Here is a 20,427-nt window from a genome sequence, read left to right as displayed (position 1 = left end):
CAACTCCCAAATAATGATCATCAGTTCACAGCACTGTTGATTAGGGGTGGGATTCACTGTTGTCTCCTGTATTTGGACAGCTCTTAGTATTGGTGGTGTCAGTTTTCTGACTGACCTAGAGGATGATTAGAGAAGTGGCAGATCTCTGACTGAAAAGCCTCTCTCTCTGCTTCACTTCAAGGATTCACTTTAAGAGATCTGGAGACTCTTCCCTTTGGGATTGCTCTTCCCATCAGAGATGCAATCTACCACTGTCGGGAGCAGCCTGATTCAGATTGGTCAGAAGCCGTCTGTCTCCTGATTGGACGTCAGGACCTTTCCAAGCAGGCTTGCGAAGGAAATTTACCCAGAGGCAAATCTGTGAGTGTCGACATGGGAAGTTCAGTTTTACCCCAGATAAAATCAGAGCGGAAGCAGTCTTCATTTTCTTTTTCACCTTTATCTATTTTGGTAACTGTGCATATCAGTTTGACTTTTATGTTAAAAAGCCAGATGGAGTTTATAATGGGGTTGTGAACTTAGTGACTGCCCCATGTTGCCTGGACCTTTTTATGCCCAGAATCAGGATAGGTACGGAGTCAGCAAGCCACCTGCCATGCCTGTTCCACTTGTACCTGTGAAGGCAACCAATTACTACACAGGTAACCCAGAGCCTGTGTGCCCTCCGTGTGGCTAGCTATGGTAATACCTGTTTACTTGTTGATACTTTTTGAAGGGTTCGATTTCTTGATTTATTGAATTTTTAAATAGGTATATATAAATTTGTATAATCCCAGAATAATAGTAAAATTAAAGCCCCCGTGTTGGGGCATACTTTATCCTTTAGAGTTCTAAGAAGCCCAAAAACAATGATAATTTTTGTCTCATTTTTTTACAATTGTCATTATTATTATTATTATTTTTATTATTATTATTAGTAGTAGTAGTAGTAGTGTAGTAGTAGTAGTAGTATTCATTTTTTTTACTTTTTGAGACAGGGTTTTTTCTGTAGACCACAAAGAACTGTTCTAGGGCTCAGAGAGATCTGTGACAGCCCTGAGCGAGCAGTAGGAGTCAGACTTGTCTCATTGGCCTTTGACCAGCACAGCACAGTGTAGGTCTGCTGCCCGCCACCAACCTGGGCCACAGTCAGTTCCCACAAGAGTCTGATCTCACATAGCAACGCTAGTTGACTTGGTATTTGTCCTATTTTATTTACAAAACTCTTATTTTCTTGACCAAGAAAATCCTGATGTAGTGGTACATGCTTGTAAGCAGAACTTGGAAGACTAAGCCAGGAGAATTACCGTGAGTTCAAGGATAGGATTGCATAGTAAGACCCTGCACTCACACGGAAAAAAGTCTTTGGCATTTAGATTTCTTTTGCTCCTGAGAGCCACTCAGCATATAAACACTATAGATATTAATCTATAAATTATTTAAATGTCAGTCTAGGCAAGTTTATCTAAATTTAGTTTCTTCAATTATGTGTTGTTAAATTTCAGCATGGTTCTGCATTGGTATTTATATTCATAGGTTAAGATCTACAGTCACCTATTGCCTAACGGTGGCACACATTCTGAGAAATGTGTCCTTAGGTCGCTCTGATGTCTGAGCATGGTAGTGTTTGTAGCTGGGTCACTATGCACACATCCTGTCTTAGGGAAGCACCCTCACGGATGTGGACTCTTGGTGGAAGTGCTGTGTGCTGCACATTATAGTTTATTTTACATTAGTTACTCCATGGGAACCAAAGTAAGTTTATAAGTACACTGTAGCTGTCTTCAGACACACCAGAAGAGGGCATCAGATCCCGTTACAGATGGTTGTGAGCCACTATGTGATTGCTGGGATTTGAACTTAGGACTTCTAGATGAGCAGTCAGTGTTCTTAACCGCTGAGTCATCTTTCCAGCTCCCAAAGTAAGTTTTTATCGGGATATACATAACCATCTTTTTTTCAGGCAAACATTGTTGCTTCCACACTGAACATTGGATCAGAAAATTAGCATTTTTAGGAACTAGACACATACATAGACATCATAGGTGATAATGAGACCAGCAGTGTGTGGCCAGCCTGGGCAACATGGTGCTGTCCCAGTACAGAAAAGCTCAGCTTGTGTGACAGCTTTGAGTGGCTTCAGGAAGTGTACTGGTTATGCTTACCTCTAGTGTAGAGCTCTGTCCATAGCCTGCTGCCCTTCTCAGGCTAGGCATGTGACTCCCTTTTAAATCACTACGCTGAATCTGTCATGCAGGTGCTCTCATCAGATGTGGCTTCAGGAGCTGAGGCTGAGGAGGAAGACGATGGCATGAATGACTTGAACCATGAGGTTATGTCATTAATATGGAGTGAAGATTTACGGGTGCAGGATGTGCGAAGGCTACTTCAAAGTGCACAGCCTGTCCGTGTCAATGTGGTACAGTACCCAGAACTCAGTGACCATGAGTTCATTGAGGAAAAAGAAAACAGGTAAAATAGTTCATCTCCTGCCCAATCTATTACACTTGAGACTAGTTTGTTCTCCTTTAATTTTTTAACTTTTCTTTTTTAAACATGTGTGTGTGTGTGTGTGTGTAAAAGTGTGTACACTGCAGTGTGTGTGTGTGTGTGTGGTGTGTGTAAGTGTGTACACTGCAGTGTGTGTGTGTGTGTATGTGTGTGTGTAAGTCAGAGAACAACTTTTGGCTTCAGAATAATCCAGCTCAGACCACTAGGCTTAGTGGCAAGTGCCTTTTCTCAGTAAGCCATCTTGCCAGCTTGGTGGTTAGTTTTAAGTGTTATCTTGCTGTAGTCTAGAATTACCTGGGAGAGAATTTAATTTGAGGACTTATTTAGATCAGTTGATTTGTAGGGAATTGTCTTACATAAGCCAAAATGAAGTAGCTTTGGAGTTAAAAATTTACCTTTTATATTAGCTTTATATTCAATGTCAGTAAACCATCTATAGCTTAAAAATATTTTTTTGGCTTTTGAGGATATACTTGTACCCTTCTGTTGAAATATAACAGATACTTCAGAAAAGGCAAATGTAAGAGAGGAACAGAATTTGTACATGAAGTATATACTGGACTTATTCTTCTGTGTCTTAATCTAGGAATAGACTTTGAGGAACTTTGTTAATTTTTAGTGTGCTTTAAACTCACACCACTTGTATTAGATACCTTTGTTGTTGTGAAAAAATACCTGACAGCCACTTAGAAACAGAAGTTGGCTTTCGAACACAGTTCTGCAAGGTATGAGGCAGGGTGCTGGGAGTGGCTCCATCTGTAGGGAACCAGCGTGAGGCAACTGGTTCTCCCTCTGAAACCTTGCCTTTATTTCTGCCCTCCCTGGCATCAGACTTACTAAGCTGCTTAGCTGGCCTTGATTTTTCTCCAGCTCAGGCAGGGCTTGCACTGAGCTTCTGTTTTGAGTAGCTGGAATTATAGGAGTGCGAATCAGCTGCGTCTTTTCTTACACTGTTTGAAGGGCATTCGCCACTCATGCTTAGCGGCAGGCCACTGAAAGTCCTCAGTTCTCTCACTGTTTTCACACCACATGCATTCAGGTTATCATGTGGAATTGAGGGTAGAGCACATAGTTGGGACCGGGGGCTTTGTAGTACGGCTGTGGTAATTGCTAGCATGTTAGTTCATGAGTTGCTTCAGCTGTAGTAGACATGGTGTACAGTTACACCTCATCTGCTATTGGTCTCAAGTCTGTTCTTTTACAGGACACTCAGTACACTTCGTAGTGCATAGTAAACTCACTGTAGTCAGCCATTATTACAGTGCATTGATTCTTTTTCTCTGTGATCTTTTACTACAGTGGTTCTCAACCTTCCTAATGCCATAACCCCTTAATATAGTTCCTCATGTTATGGTGACGCCTCCAATCGATAAAATTATTTTCATTGCTACTTCATAACTGTAATTTTGCTACTGTTATGAATTATAATTAAAGTACCTGATATGTAAGTGGCCTTAGGCGACCCCTGCATAAAGGTCATTTGACATTCTCCCCAAGGGGTCACTAACTACAGATTGAGAAACACTTTTCTTATCTATGAAATCAGAATGTATCTTTTTGGTTGGTAGGTATAAGTCTCATTGGAGGTCTTTTTTCTTGGTACTGATTGGATTGTGAAGCATCCTATTAGTGGCCTTGTGCATCCAGGGGCTACAGCATTGATGCTGTTGATTTAATTTAATGACTTCTGCAGGTGTAATTGAATTATAGGTAAAGCTTTCACCAAAACATTCTATAGGATCCAGCTTCTTGGATTTAAATTTCACACATCACCAGTTATTGTACTGCTGTAATTCCAAGGAATGTTAGAACATTAGAATGTTAGAATCCTCTCTAATGAGCTAGAACAGTACACTTATGTAACTAAGGAGAAATCGGCTTAATGAATATTTTTGTTTGCAGAGACGGTCCTTAGTATCAAATACAACTTTTAAAACCATTTCTTACTTTTGAATGGCAAATTTTTTTGTTAGTTTTTGTTCCAAGGACCTATTTAGAGTAGATGTAATGCAGGAACAAAAATGGGGTGTTAAGTTTTTCTGTGTGACCAACAAAAGCCATTTTAACTTTGAGCATACTTATATGGATCTGGTGACTGTTTGCCTCCTTTCTTTGTGTACAAAACAGAGGTGTCATTTTTGAGGCAGTGTTGGTAGAAGGAATGAGGAGAGGATCTCAGCATACTAATGCAGCTCAGCTGAAAATTACCCTAAGAACGGCCAAATAATATACTTTCTTTGAACAGGTTAGCATCAGAATAGAATTTTAGGTTCATGTTTTACTACCCCAGGAGAATTGGATTTCATTCAAAGTAAATTAGCAGAGGAACTCTGTGAGCTTCAGCATCTTGATGGGAGTAGACTTGTGAGAGGAATTGTGGGTCCTCCCATCTCTGTGGTGGTTTGCTCTGTGAGAACTTACTTGATTGCCCATTTTGGTTCCTGTCAGAATAATTCCCTCCTGTGAGATTCCAGCTATGAACTCTGTTAACAGTTTGTGTGTTGGTTTGTATTTTCATTTTAGGCTGCTCCAGTTGTGTCAGCGAACTATGGCCCTTCCAGTAGGACGAGGGATGTTTACCTTGTTCTCATACCATCCTGTTCCAACAGAGCCGTTGCCCATTCCTAAATTGAATCTGACAGGTATGTTTAATTCTGGGCTCATTAACAGAGAACTAAGTTCATAGTTCGAACCAAAGAAATACGTCTCTGCCCTCAGTGATTGTTAAGCATTAATACCTGCTGTAGTGGTCATCGAAACTCAAATAGCAAATTGTGTTGCTTTCTCTTAGCTGTGACGAAGTACTCTATCTAGCAGCTTAGGGGAGGCAGTGGCAGGTGGATCTCTTAAGTTCTCGACCAGCCGGGGCTACACAGTGAGACCCCGTTTTGTTGTGCTTTTCTAAAAATTGTAAATGATGTGAAAGTCTAATATGTACAGTATTAGTTCTCTCGAGACATTGTTTCTCTGTGTTTCGCTACAAATACAACACTATTCATCTATTCAGAATTTGTTTTTGATGACATTTTAGACATCTTTAAAATGGTGTTTTTAAAGTTTTGAAGATTTTGGTAGCTTTCTTTATTCATTAATTTATTTATTTTAAATGTCCATGCCGTTGTCATTTTGGCACAATGGTCATATCAGTCTCATAAGTATCTGTTGATGAGTGGAGCTGACATAAGCCATTCAGAATATAAAGGTGATTTGGACTTGTCTGTGCACACAGTATGTATCAAAACTCAAAGGAACTAGGAAAAAACAGACTGAACTTAAAACATCACAAACATTCAATTTATATCACTTGTGGACCTTCATATTACAGAATGTTCCTTACTAGTTGCCTGACACAGTGTCTTAATTGCTTCAAAATCTCCACCCTCCTGTGAAGCCTCGAGAATGCCAAGATTATAGGCATGTGGTACCATATTCAGTTAAATTTGGCATTTTAAAAGAAACCGTTTAGCTGTTGTGTTTGTGTGTGCATATGGAGGTGAGAGAACAGAGCTGCAGTTACAGGTGATTGTCGCCTGATGTGTATGCTTGGGAACCAAGCAGGAAGTGTTCTGGACAGTATAGCCTTCCATCTCTCCAGCTACAAATTTGGCATTTTTAATAAGACCATATTTAGATACTTACAGATACACATGGAGAGGATACGAGTCAGAGAAAGGGCAGATTTCTGAAGGTCCCTGCCTCTTAAAATTTATACTGCTTTAATATCCAGACAACAACATAGGAGTGAGAGTTTGAATGAACCTCAGTGTCCTTAGGTACCGGTTGGAATTCGTTACTCAGGTAGTTAAACTGTGACACTGGCCTTCATTTAGTTTCCATGTATCCCTGCAGCTGCTGCAAATGCTGGAGCAGAGAGAACTCTGACCAGACCATCTGAAACCAAAGCTGTTAGTTATTTTATTGTGTGTTAGCAGTGGACCCTGAAATATTTCAACTAATATAGTTTGTTTTGTTTGATTGCTGTCTCTGGGAGCAGAGTCTCAGTATGTAACCCTGAACTCTGACTAGCCTAGAACTCTGTAGACCAGATTGGGCTCCAATTCATAGAGATCTGCTAGTCTTTGCCTCTGGGTTTTCGGGATTACAGGCTTGTGCCATTGCCAGGCACAGAGGGAGAGGGAGAGAGGGAGGGTGGGAAGGGGAGGGTGGAGAGGGGAGAGGGAGAGGGAGTGTGTGTTTTAAATATTTTATGCGTGTACCTGAGTGTATGCGTGTGAACCATGTGTGGGAAGGAATGTAAAGAGGTCAGGAGAGGCATTGAATCCCCAGGGTCAGAGCTACACAGACTTGTAAGCTGCCGTATGGGTGCTGGGAAGTAAATCTCAGTGCTCAGCAAGTGAAGCAAGTACTCTTAACCTCTTAAACGTGGAGCCATCTCTCTGGGTCTTAATAGGGGTTTTGAATGTAACTTTATTTCAAAGACTTGAACTTTAATTATGTAAATTCTAATTCCCTTCTCCTTTGTCTGCCTAGGGCGAGCCCCTCCGAGAAACACAACTGTAGATCTTAATAGTGGGAACATCGATGTGCCTCCCAATATGGCAAGTTGGGCCAGCTTTCATAATGGTGTGGCTGCTGGCCTGAAGATAGCCCCTGCCTCCCAGATAGACTCAGCTTGGATTGTTTACAACAAGCCAAAGCATGCTGAGTTAGCCAATGAGTACGCAGGCTTTCTCATGGCCCTAGGTCTGAATGGGCACCTTACCAAGCTGGCTACTCTCAATATCCATGACTACTTGACCAAGGTGAGAACATGGCATCCCCATCCTGGCATCATGCCACATAATTCTGCTGCACTACCTCCTAATTGTCCTTCTTGCCCTGCTTCATTCCTGCACCTCTATGCTCCTCTCATAGCAGGAAACAGTCTAAAGTGTTGGTCAGTGTGTGTCTCTTACTCAGAACCATTTAGTCATCTTCTGTTGTCTCGGTCTGCTTCTGGGCCTGTGTGGTCCTGCTCACTTCTGCAGCCTTTGTACTACTGTTCACTGCTCTTTCTTTGAGTGTCCCACATTCCTCTACTTTACTGGCTAATGTGATCTAGTTCTTTAGAGATTCTAATAATTCTCCAGTCCCGCCCCCAATAAACAATTATTAGTGTCCTTTAAATAGTCTATATTCTCTGTATTTTTATTTTAATTAATTGTGGATTTGTATGTCTTTCATTTAGCTTGTTTTCCCCTATTAGAAAGAACACTGTGAACTAAGACCACATGCATTTGATTTGCTACTGTTCTCTCGGTGCCTGCCAGCCATGTAGAGGTGCTTATTGAAAGAGGCAGGCACTGTTCTACTTAACACTACTTGTGGGGCTGGGGAGATAGCTCAGTTAGTAAAGTACTTGTTGTGCACTCATGAAAACTTAAGTTTAGTTCCCAGCACTCACATAAAAATGGCAGCTGTGGTCTAGCACTCTTGTAATTCTGCTGCTGGGGAAGTGAAGAAAAGAGGACCTCAGGACCTTGCTGAAGCCGGCCCACCTGATTGTGAGTTCTAGGTCTCATGTCTCAAAACTAAGATGGAGAGCTTCCTATGAACAACATCAAAGGTTAATGTCTACTTCTGAACGATGCTTGTGTGTTGTCGTATTGTCTGAGTTTTATTCTGTGTGCCTTTGTAGGGCCATGAAATGACAAGCATTGGATTGCTACTTGGTGTTTCTGCTGCAAAACTTGGCACCATGGACATGTCAATTACCCGGCTTCTTAGCATTCACGTTCCTGCTCTCTTACCCCCGACATCCACAGAGCTTGATGTGCCTCACAATGTCCAAGTGGCGGCTGTGGTTGGCATTGGCCTTGTTTATCAAGGCACAGCTCACAGACATACTGCAGAAGTCCTGTTGGCTGAAATAGGTATGCAGTTAATAGTGCTTGTTTTTACAGGTGTACATTTTCCACTCAAACATACACCCACAGAAAACGATAAAATTATGAAAATAAAGGAAACAAAGAATAGTTTTTATGAGCACATAGTGATCAGCTAGTCAACTAAATAACGGTCAGCTAGTTAGTTAAAAGAAAAGAGAAAGCCAAGCTCACACGTGGTGGAGCCTGGGCTTCTGCTGCTGTACAGTGGTGGTAAGCCAGGATGGACAAGCCCACAGCCGACCTCTGCTGGACACACCTGAGCGCTCATCTCGAACCAGGCAGTGTTTAACAGTAGCCTGCACTTAAAATTCCATTGTTTTGGTTCCTAATACCACCTTGTTTTCTTCTGTTGTACAAGAACACTTGAAAAAACCCAGACGATTATGTCCTGTAACCTGCACACACCCCATATCTTTCACTTTCCTTTAATCACTGGCGATTAAGGGCTTTGCATCTTGCAAACAGTGTTATACTTGTGTTGTTTAGGGAATGGTGGTGGAAGTCTGAGTGTTCAGTGCAGGTAGAGTTTTAAAAGTCTTTTTGGTGTGTGTTTGATTGATTTAATGGGTGCAGGACCTATAGATATGAGGCTACTCTTTGACAGTTTAACTTATAAATTAACAACAATAACTGCTGTCAGAGTAGGATAATTATAATGGTCTAGAGATGTTAGGCACTTTTATTTCTAGAGTTTGGCATTTAATTTTTGCAAAACATGGCTGCCAGTAGGGAAACCATAGAAAGTAAACCTCTGGAGATTTCAGAGTGTGACAGTAAGGACGCATTGTTCTTTGTTATGATTGCATCACATGGCTGCTGCTGCTCCACTACCGCATAATGGGCCACCATGGAGTCGGCCTGATGGCTCTGTTTAGGCTGCACATCTGTGGTTTGTTTGCTCTGGTTCTGCTTCACCTGTTGAAGGACCCAGGTTAGAGGGCCATATTTTGTCTCATTATGTGTCTGTACGAGAACTCAGTAGTAAAGTATGATTCAGTGCCAGCTAAAGCCCAGGCCAAATCTAGCAGGTCCACCAGAGGCTGTGAGGCCATAGAACACTGAAGATTGGGGCTGAGACTCTGATCTGCTGTGGTGGTAATAGAAGTTATTTGCCAAACAAAAACATTCCTTGTAGTGACAGTTTTGTAATTTTGGTTTCTTTAAAATAAAAACAAAGAAATATTATAAGAAAGAATGTTTTCATTTTAATCCCAGGGGTGGGATATGGGGCTGCTTCCGACTGTCCGCAGCAGCTGACTGTGATTTGCCTTGTGCTCAACAGGGGCGTGATTTTTTTGCCAGTTGCATATAGTTTCTGCAGTTGTGTGGCATTTAGAATTCTGAGGTCTTTTCAGAGGGTGTATAACTGCCAGGGCCCAAGAGGGTGTTGTTAGAGGGTTGTTAGTTGGTTATTGGGCATTTAGTCGTGCTTTGGTAAGTAGTTATGTGCAATGAAAAAAAGGAGAAGAAATGAGATCTAACTTGCCCCCAAGGAACTTGATGCCCCAATCAGCAGGAAATAGAGACCTCCTTCTAATCCCTGACTTTGTTCAGGCATTGCTTCCCTTTCCTCTCCTTTCTCTCTTTATCTAGTGTTTGGGGGCTAACAGGGTAGAAGAAAAGGGGTGGAGAAGGGTGGAAGAAAGAAGCTCACACAAAGTAATGAAAAGACCAGCTTCAATTCCTATACCAAAGTAGGTCTGAAAAAGTACTCCAAGGCACTGAGCACCGCTGTTTAGATTCACTCACTTAGGCGGTAAGCAAGAGCAGTTGATCTACAGTCTGCACAGTGATGTAGCCACTGTTTCATAGCCATGGCACAGCTCTCTCCTATCCTGCATACAGGATTTCATCTTTGATTCATATGTTTCTTGGTATAGATATCACCAGGATGCACATGGAACTTATATTCTGCTTTTGAAAATGCTTTGTTTTGTGTGTGTGTGTGTGTGTGTGTGTTTTGCCTGCATGCATGTCTGCACCATGTGCAGTACCCATGGAGGCCAGGAGAGGGTGTTGGATCTTTTGGAACTGGCGTTGTGAGCTGCCACCACATGCGTGGTGAGAATCAAACCCTTGTCCTCTGAAGAGCAAGTGCTCTTAACCACCGACTCACCTCTGCAGTCTCTCCTTTCTAATGGGAGAGTCTCAGCCAAGGCTGTTTTTGAACTGTTTCTCCCTCCTCCCTCCCATGTGCTGGGATTATAACATGCGCTGTCTTGTCAAGTTCTTTCAGGGGTGGTTTCTCTCTCTGCTATTATGTGCATAAGTATTACACTAATTACGGTCATATAACCTTTTCTTTTGAATGCCAGTTGTTTTACTCTGGAGAATAAAATTCCAGAACTATGAACTTCTTTCTGGAGAGGTCTTTATATATAACACATTTTTGTTTTTCTAAAGCCTTGGTTCTCAACCTACCTAATGCTGTGATCCTTTAATACAGTTCTTAATGTTGTGACCTGCAACCATGAATTATTGTTGTTGCTATTTCCTAGCTATAATTTTGCTACTCTTAGGAATTGTAATTAAACATCTGAAATACAGTATATCTGATATGCTACTCCAAAGGGGTTGTTACCCACAGATTGAGAACCAGTGCCCTAAAGCACATTGTAAGTAGAGTGGAATGCTTTTAAAAGTATGAATTTTTACTGAAGACATACATGATTGTAACTGTACTTTTTGACTACTTTATTTGGTTCTTTTATGTACAACTCTGCCGTACCCACATCCCCTCCAACCCCCTACTACTTGGTAGGAGAGAAAGAAGGTTAGAGGGGAAAGGTGTTGTCAATCTTGTTAGACTACTTCCTGCTGATTAGGGGCATTGAGTTCTTTGGGGGCAAGTCCAGTCTTTGTCATCAGGATATCCAATTTCTTCTCATCTCTTTGCTTCTGACCACTTGACAACAGCAACAGCAGGAGGGGCAGGAGACTCCTCCGTATCTCTTGGGGCTCTGGCATTTTTATACCCTCTGAAGAGTCCCCAGAATTCCAAACATAAACTATCCTCAGCTGACAGAATCACGCCTCTGCCAGAGCATGAGACAAATCATAGTCAGCTGCTGAGGACAGTCTGAAGCGGCCCCATATCCCACACATGGGATTAAAACAAAAACAGTCATATAACATATCTGTTTTTAAAGAAAGCAAAATTCTCACTTTGCATGCTATTATATAGAATCAAATGACAATCTGGAAAAACACTTTAATTTAATTTAAATTGTAAATTTTATTTTTTAGTGAAAACAGTTTTTTTGTTTTTTTGTTTTTATTAACTTGAGTATTTCTTATATACATTTCGAGTGTTATTCCCTTTCCCGGTTTCCGGGCAAACATCCCCCTCCCCCCTCCCCTTCCTTATGGGTGTTTCCCTCCCCACCCTCCCCCCATTGCCGCCCTCCCCCCAACAGTCTAGTTCACTGGGGGTTCAGTCTTAGCAGGACCCAGGGCTTCCCCTTCCACTGGTGCTCTAACTAGGATAGTGAAAACAGTTTTTTAAAAGTAATTGTCTCGTATTTTAAGTGTTGGGGCCTCTAGTGTGGAGGAGGTCAGAGGACGGTTAGCTGGGTTGCTCGCCACCCCCAATATGTGTGCTGGGCTGGGCTGGGGTTTCCTTCCCCCATGTGTGTGCTGGGCTGAGGTTGCCCCTCCCATGTGTGTTGGTATCACACTTAGGTTGTCAGGCTTGGCAGTACTGGGTTCTAGCTAGACCCAAAGTAATTGCCTCCTTAAAAACCACAATTTTTACTTCTTGGCAAATTTTTTTTTGGGTAAAACCAAGTGTTTGAAAGTCATTGCTGATAGAAGTTGTAATGGGTTTAAGAGCCTTTTGGGAGCTTTAGGTAGACTTGGAAGTTGGATACCTTTTGAACAGTGTCTTTGAACAGCTCAAGCAACTAGAAAATGAACTCCTGAAAACTCTCACAAGTTGGGGTTTTTTAATAGGTAGCTTGACTTGTGTTTCTCTGTCCTCCACAGGGCGGCCCCCTGGTCCAGAAATGGAATATTGCACTGACAGAGAATCCTACTCCTTAGCTGCTGGCCTGGCCCTGGGCATGGTTTGCTTGGGGGTGAGTAGTTGGTCTCCTGCTTTTACGCAGGACATCTTTGAATTGAATGGAACAGCCTTAGTCCTCAGCTCTGAATGCTATCTATGACTTAACCCAGTACCCAACCTTTTCTTCTAAAGGATTCTTTTTTCATTGTCCTTCTAGTTTGTAGTGGAGAAACACTATAGTGAACTGAGATATTTATCTTTCCTCACTTAAGTGTTTGCAGTTAAACTATGATTTTTGTTTTTATTTTATGTGTATGAATTTTTGCTTGCATGTGTGTCTGTTCACCATGTATGTGCACTGCCTGCAGAGGCCAGAAGATGGCATTAGATCTCCTGGAACTAGGGTGACAGCCATCACGTGGGTGCTGGGTATTGAACCCAGGTCCTCTGGAAGAACAGCTTGTGCTCTTTACCACTGAGCCATCTCTCTAGTCCTGAAATTTCTTGAAAAAGTTCAAATAAGATTAAGATGAAGAATGATAAACCACTCTGGAAGAGACCAGAGCTCGGTAGATAAGAATATCTGTATCTACTGTGTATGCATGAGAACTTGAGTTTGGATTTCAGTACACACTGAGAATGATAGAGCAGGATTCCCAGCATCCTACTGTGGCTCCCGTGCACATATGTACACACACAGGTAGCTGTACATGTATAGCCCACACATATACACCGCACTCACACACATATTTATTCACATACATATATTTATCACTTTCTTCTCTTCCTCTATAAATACAAGAATAGAAATATTGTGAAAATATATATGATTAGAAGAAGCCTTAAGAATCTGTAGTAATTGTAGAAATAGCCTTAATCATCTTGTGCTACTCTGTTATCACTGCATTCTAGAATGTTGCCATAGCAGATCTTGCTTTGTGAAAGAGTGCAGTGTCTGATTGATTCATCTTTAACTCCATCCAAGGGAGTCTTCAAAACTACCAAAAACATCTCATGTAATTACCGTTTTTAACTTGGAATGTGATTTCTTTGAAAAACCACCACGGCAGTATTCTAGTCAAGCTAAATGATAATCAAAATGTCGTAGTGGGACATAAAATCTGTCATTGTCGGCTATGTGTGTCCTCACATCTGGCATATAAGCTAACAAGGCAGGCGGTACTATTTAAAAAGCATCACATTGTGGATTGAGACTGGAATTTTGGTCCCGACTTGTGATAAGTCCAATCATTTAACTACATTAGTTTCTGTCTGTTGGCCAGGCAGCCCCATGGCTGTTGAGCAGAGCCGCTGTGTTTGACATTCAACCTTGCCATTTAGTAGCTGGGTAACTTGGGCTGGGTTAAGTTGCACCCCCCTTTCCGCATTAAAAATGAGATTCTTACTAGTAGCTCCTGAGTAGTATCCTACACTCTGACCAAAACACCTTATGGAGGACGGGGTTTACTGCTGCTGGGCAGGAGCTCAAGTCAGGAGCCGGGGCAGAAACCATGGAGGATGCTGCTTGTTGGCTCAGTCTGGCTTGCCCACAGGCTTGTGCTGAGCTACTGTTGTTTTATAACCCAGGACCACTTGCATGGGGATAGTGCCACCCACAGTGTTCACAGTTCAGCTTTTGAATATGTACTTGATCTTTTCTTTTGCTCTGAGTGTAATTACGTCTTTCAATTTTTTCATGTATTTTATGAAACAAAAATATATAGATCTAAAAATACATCATAACTTTGATGAGACTTAATAGCCTGACATTAATTAATATGTATAATGTTTATTGTAATTGGAAGAAACCTCAAAATTAGAATAGGCTCTTCTGAAGTGTGTCCTTTTGTTTATCATGAATGCATGTTCTTGATTTACTGCTGTTAAGACTTCTTTTCACCTCAGTTATTTGATTTTCCCAGCATGGCAGCAATTTGATTGGCATGTCTGACCTCAATGTGCCCGAGCAGCTGTATCAGTACATGGTCGGAGGTCACAGGCGTTTTCAAACTGGAATGCACAGGGAGAAACATAAGTCTCCAAGTTACCAGATCAAAGTAAGTCAAGTCAGAGGGAAAGATCAGAGCCCCAGGCTGAGAGGTTAGCTGCCCAGTAGTGGCTTTCCTACCACTAGCTGTAAGCGTGCTGAACTCTTACATGAGTAACTTCTCTCACCAGGAAGGAGATACCATAAACGTGGACGTGACTTGTCCAGGCGCTACTCTGGCTCTGGCTATGATCTACTTGAAAACCAATAACAGGTATCAGCACCCTCCCTCTCCTGTCCTGCATGACGCATGGCATCCTTTTTGCCCTCAGCAGTACAGTCTTCTCATGTGTATCTCCCATGTACTGGAGCAGCCTGATGTCTTTCTCTCAGAGGATGGAGCTGAGTAGACTTTCTGTAGCACTGTTTGCTTTAGTAATGGTGTGTGTCAGGAATCTTGTCTCAGGGTCTTCAGGGTATCAGTCCCAGAACCCTCAAATGTTCAAGTCTGTCACATAAATGCAGGAGATGTGCACATGATTTATGCACTTCATCTTGCTACTTCAGATCATCTACAGGTTACTTATAATATGGAACATGTTTGTATTTGCCAAATGAGTGGTTGTTAATACCGTATTGTGTAGAGAATCACGATTAAAAAATCAAAAGACCATCTGTGTTTAATTTAGATGTAAGGTTTTTTTCCCCTCTGGTCTTTTCAAGTGGATGTGGAAGAAAAGGTTATGGAGGGCAAGCTCAAGGAACTGCCTGCTTCCTTTCAGTAACTTAGCATATCCTTGTGAGTACTGTTTAGCCATAGCCAGAAATACTTGTCATCATTTTGTCCTTGGTTACCATTTATAAAAATGGTCTCTGCTTTGTTTAGAAGCTTTTCTAATGATTAAACCTTCTATATTCCCAGTCTGTCCTGAGTTGTGTTCTCAGATCACCCTAATTCTTTTAAGTTGAAAAATACTCTGAGGTTAGTGAAACTCCACAGTGTTCCCAATTCTTTCAGTTCCAAAAATTTTATGCAGAATTAACAAAGTTGTAAAAGATATTATTAGTCTTCTATTTGAATGAATGTATGTCAGCTGATACTGGAGATATTTCAGTCAACAAGACAAAACTTAACATACCCTCATGGGACTTATTTATATAATAAGACATAAAAACATAAATCTTTCATCAGCATATGTGAAGCATTATGAAAAAGTTATCTTTGCTGGAGGAGAGCGATCCTTTGTTGTCTTGAGTTTTGAATGCTTGGCCTCTTCCTTGAGCAGCTTCCTTCATTGTTACTCCTCTGCCAACAGATCTATTGCTGATTGGCTGCGAGCTCCTGATACCATGTATTTGCTCGACTTTGTGAAACCAGAGTTCCTCTTGCTTAGGGTATGGTGCTTTGTCATTTCATTGTTCTCTACATGAGGAGGTGGGGCACCTATGTGATCCTCAGGTTTAGCTGCAAGTCTAAATGTCTTTCCATGGAGGGGTTTACTTTTAGCTTGTCATATTTTTCTGATTGACAATGTTCTTTTGAAGTTTCCAAGAAAGAACTTAGAAGGGCTAGGAAAGGTGACCACCTTGATAGATACTAATTAGAATGATGTTTCTTATATTATTATTAAAAACTCACTAAAAGGCAGCCTGTGACCAGGATCTTGTATTATTTTTAGTATCCTTGAGGATGCAGAAGTACTGTTGTGGTTGTAATGAGAGTAACCGTTCAGTACGCTCTAAAGTTGTTCTATAGTCCTTTCATGTTTGAACTTACCCAGCTTTTAAGATCTGAGTATTTATTTATTTATTTATTTATTTATTTATTTATTTATTTATTTTGTTCTTTTTTTCGGAGCTGGGGACCGAACCCAGGGCCTTGCGCTTCCTAGGCAAGCGCTCTACCACTGAGCCAAAATCCCTAACCCCTTATTTTTATATGTTTAGTTGATAAGTCTGTGTTTTAAAGTAGTTGTTAGTTGGGAACTAATTCTTAGTTTACTTACTGTTAAAATTGTTGGGGAATATATGAGCTTTGCCTTATTAATTTTGTCTACTTAATTTTTAAGACACTTGCTCGGTGCCTGATCCTGTGGGATGACATTTTACCGAATTCCAAGTGGGTTGACAGCAATGTTCCTCAGGTAGGTACAGATAATAAGTATTGTGACATTCATAACATGGATTGGGATTTCTTGCAAGGTTTCCAACGTGCTATCGAATATTTTTTCTTGTGGAAGCAGTTGTTTACCTTTCGGGTATCTTTTTCAAGATTTGTGTTTTGACTTTTTTTTTTTTTTTTTTTGTCTATTTCTTATTTTTATTCTTTTTATTTATTTATTTTTTTTATTTATTTAATACTTAATAATAATTCTTTGGTTTCCGGGCAAACATCCCCCTCCCCCCTCCCCTTCCTTATGGGTGTTCCCCTCCCAACCCTCCCCCCATTGCCGCCCTCCCCCCAACAGTCTAGTTCACTGGGGGTTCAGTCTTAGCAGGACCCAGGGCTTCCCCTTCCACTGGTGCTCTTACTAGGATATTCATTGCTACCTATGAGGTCAGAGTCCAGGGTCAGTCCATGCATAGTCTTTAGGTAGTGGCTTAGTCCCTGGAAGCTCTGGTTGCTTGGCATTGTTGTACATATGGGGTCTCCAGCCCCTTCAAGCTCTTCCAGTTCTTTCTCTGATTCCTTCAACGGGGGTCCTATTCTCAGTTCAGTGGTTTGCTGCTGGCATTCGCCTCTGTATTTGCTGTATTCTGGCTGTGTCTCTCAGGAGAGATCTACATCTGGCTCCTGTCGGTCTGCACTTCTTTGCTTCATCCATCTTGTCTAATTGGGTAGCTGTATATGTATGGGCCACATGTGGGGCAGGCTCTGAATGGGAGTTCCTTCAGTCTCTGTTTTAATCTTTGCCTCTCTCTTCCCTGCCAAGGGTATTCTTGTTCCCCTTTTAGAGAAGGAGTGAAGCATTCACATTTTGATCATCCGTCTTGAGTTTCATTTGTTCTAGGCATCTAGGGTAATTCAAGCATTTGGGCTAATAGCCACTTATCAGTGAGTGCATACCATGTATGTCTTTCTGTGTTTGGGTTAGCTCACTCAGGATGATATTTTCCAGTTCCAACCATTTGCCTACGAATTCATAAAGTCGTTGTTTTTGATAGCTGAGTAATATTCCATTGTGTAGATGTACCACATTTTCTGTATCCATTCCTCTGTTGAAGGGCATCTGGGTTCTTTCCAGCTTCTGGCTATTATAAATAAGGCTGCGATGAACATAGTGGAGCACGTGTCTTTTTTATATGTTGGGGCATCTTTTGGGTATATGCCCAAGAGAGGTATAGCTGGATCCTCAGGCAGTTCAATGTCCAATTTTCTGAGGAACCTCCAGACTGATTTCCAGAATGGTTGTACCAGTCTGCAATCCCACCAACAATGGAGGAGTGTTCCTCTTTCTCCGCATCCTCGCCAGCATCTGCTGTCACCTGAGTTTTTGATCTTAGCCATTCTCACTGGTGTGAGGTGAAATCTCAGGGTTGTTTTGATTTGCATTTCCCTTATGACTAAAGATGTTGAACATTTCTTTAGGTGTTTCTCAGCCATTCGGCATTCCTCGGCTGTGAATTCTTTGTTTAGCTCTGAACCCCATTTTTTAATAGGGTTATTTGTCTCCCTGCGGTCTAACTTCTTGAGTTCTTTGTATATTTTGGATATAAGGCCTCTATCTGTTGTAGGATTGGTAAAGATCTTTTCCCAATCTGTTGGTTGCCGATTTGTCCTAACCACAGTGTCCTTTGCCTTACAGAAGCTTTGCAGTGTTATGAGATCCCATTTGTCGATTCTTGATCTTAGAGCATAAGCCATTGGTGTTTTGTTCAGGAAATTTTTTCCAGTGCCCATGTGTTCCAGATGCTTCCCTAGTTTTTCTTCTATTAGTTTGAGTGTGTCTGGTTTGATGTGGAGGTCCTTGATCCACTTGGACTTAAGCTTTGTACAGGGTGATAAGCATGGATCGATCTGCATTCTTCTACATGTTGACCTCCAGTTGAACCAGCACCATTTGCTGAAAATGCTATCTTTTTTCCATTGGATGGTTTTGGCTCCTTTGTCAAAAATCAAGTGACCATAGGTGTGTGGGTTCATTTCTGGGTCTTCAATTCTATTCCATTGGTCTGTCTGTCTGTCTCTGTACAATACCATGCAGTTTTTATCACTATTGCTCTGTAATACTGCTTGAGTTCAGGGATAGTGATTCCCCCTGAAGTCCTTTTATTGTTGAGGATAGTTTTAGCTATCCTGGGTTTTTTGTTATTCCAGATGAATTTGCAAATTGTTCTGTCTAACTCTTTGAAGAATTGGATTGGTATTTTGATGGGGATTGCATTGAATCTGTAGATCACTTTTGGTAAAATGGCCATTTTTACTATATTAATCCTGCCAATCCATGAGCATGGGAGATCTTTCCATCTTCTGAGGTCTTCTTCAGTTTCTTTCTTCAGTGTCTTGAAGTTCTTATTGTACAGATCTTTTACTTGCTTGGTTAAAGTCACACCGAGGTACTTTATATTATTTGGGTCTATTATGAAGGGTGTCGTTTCCCTAATTTCTTTCTCGGCTTGTTTCTCTTTTGTGTAGAGGAAGGCAACTGATTTATTTGAGTTAATTTTATACCCAGCCACTTTGCTGAAGTTGTTTATCAGCTTTAGTAGTTCTCTGGTGGAACTTTTGGGATCACTTAAATACACTATCATATCATCTGCAAACAGTGATATTTTGACTTCTTCTTTTCCGATCTGTATCCCCTTGACCTCCTTTTGTTGTCTGATTGCTCTGGCTAGAACTTCAAGAACTATATTGAATAAGTAGGGAGAGAGTGGGCAGCCTTGTCTAGTCCCTGATTTTAGTGGGATTGCTTCAAGTTTCTCTCCATTTAGTTTAATGTTAGCAACTGGTTTGCTGTATATGGCTTTCACTATGTTTAGGTATGGGCCTTGAATTCCAATTCTTTCCAGGACTTTTATCATGAAGGGGTGTTGAATTTTGTCAAATGCTTTCTCAGCATCTAATGAAATGATCATGTGGTTTTGTTCTTTCAGTTTGTTTATATAATGGATCACGTTGATGGTTTTCCGTATATTAAACCATCCCTGCATGCCTGGGATGAAGCCTACTTGATCATGGTGGATGATTGTTTTGATGTGCTCTTGGATTCGGTTTGCCAGAATTTTATTGAGTATTTTTGCGTCGATATTCATAAGGGAAATTGGTCTGAAGTTCTCTTTCTTTGTTGTGTCTTTGTGTGGTTTAGGTATAAGAGTAATTGTGGCTTCATAGAAGGAATTCGGGAGTGATCCATCTGTTTCAATTTTGTGGAATAGTTTGGATAATATTGGTATGAGGTCTTCTATGAAGGTTTGATAGAATTCTGCACTAAACCCATCTGGACCTGGGCTCTTTTTGGTTGGGAGACCTTTAATGACTGCTTCTATTTCCTTAGGAGTTATGGGGTTGTTTAACTGGTTTATCTGTTCCTGATTTAACTTCGGTACCTGATATTTGTCTAGGAAATTGTCCATTTCCTGTAGATTTTCAAGTTTTGTTGAATATAGGCTTTTATAGTAAGATCTGATGGTTTTTTGAATTTCCTCTGAATCTGTAGTTATGTCTCCCTTTTCATTTCTGATTTTGTTAATTTGGACACACTCTCTGGGTCCTCTCGTTAGTCTGGCTAAGGGTTTATCTATCTTGTTGATTTTCTCAAAGAACCAACTTTTGGTTCTGTTGATTCTTTCTATGGTCCTTTTTGTTTCTACTTGGTTGATTTCAGCTCTGAGTTTGATTATTTCCTGCCTTCTACTCCTCCTGGGTGTATTTGCTTCTTTTTGCTCTAGAGCTTTTAGGTGTGCTGTCAAGCTGCTGACATATGCTCTTTCCTGTTTCTTTCTGCAGGCACACAGCGCTATGAGTTTTCCTCTTAGCACAGCTTTCATTGTGTCGCATAAGTTTGGGTATGTTGTACCTTCATTTTCATTAAATTCTAAAAAGTTTTTAATTTCTT

The 20,427-nt window shown here is 41.1% G+C and overlaps 1 protein-coding gene across 1 annotated transcript in view; it reads left to right on the top strand.

Annotated features, from left to right (window-relative positions):
• Positions 1-20,427, top strand: part of Anapc1 (anaphase promoting complex subunit 1) — a 79,807-nt gene that overhangs the window by 33,717 nt on the left and 25,663 nt on the right. The window contains 10 exon segments of the mRNA NM_001107771.1: positions 182-360; positions 2,237-2,451; positions 5,014-5,132; positions 6,982-7,253; positions 8,129-8,363; positions 12,363-12,454; positions 14,304-14,438; positions 14,560-14,642; positions 15,685-15,763; positions 16,438-16,512. Coding sequence (NP_001101241.1) covers positions 182-360; positions 2,237-2,451; positions 5,014-5,132; positions 6,982-7,253; positions 8,129-8,363; positions 12,363-12,454; positions 14,304-14,438; positions 14,560-14,642; positions 15,685-15,763; positions 16,438-16,512 — 1,484 coding nt within the window.

This window comes from Rattus norvegicus, chromosome 3 (genome assembly GCF_021556685.1).
Source record: "Rattus norvegicus strain SHRSP/BbbUtx chromosome 3, alternate assembly SHRSP_T2T, whole genome shotgun sequence".
NCBI lineage: Eukaryota > Metazoa > Chordata > Mammalia > Rodentia > Muridae > Rattus > Rattus norvegicus.
Note: the sequence above shows the minus strand (reverse complement) of the source record. Positions and strands in the feature narration are given on the sequence as shown.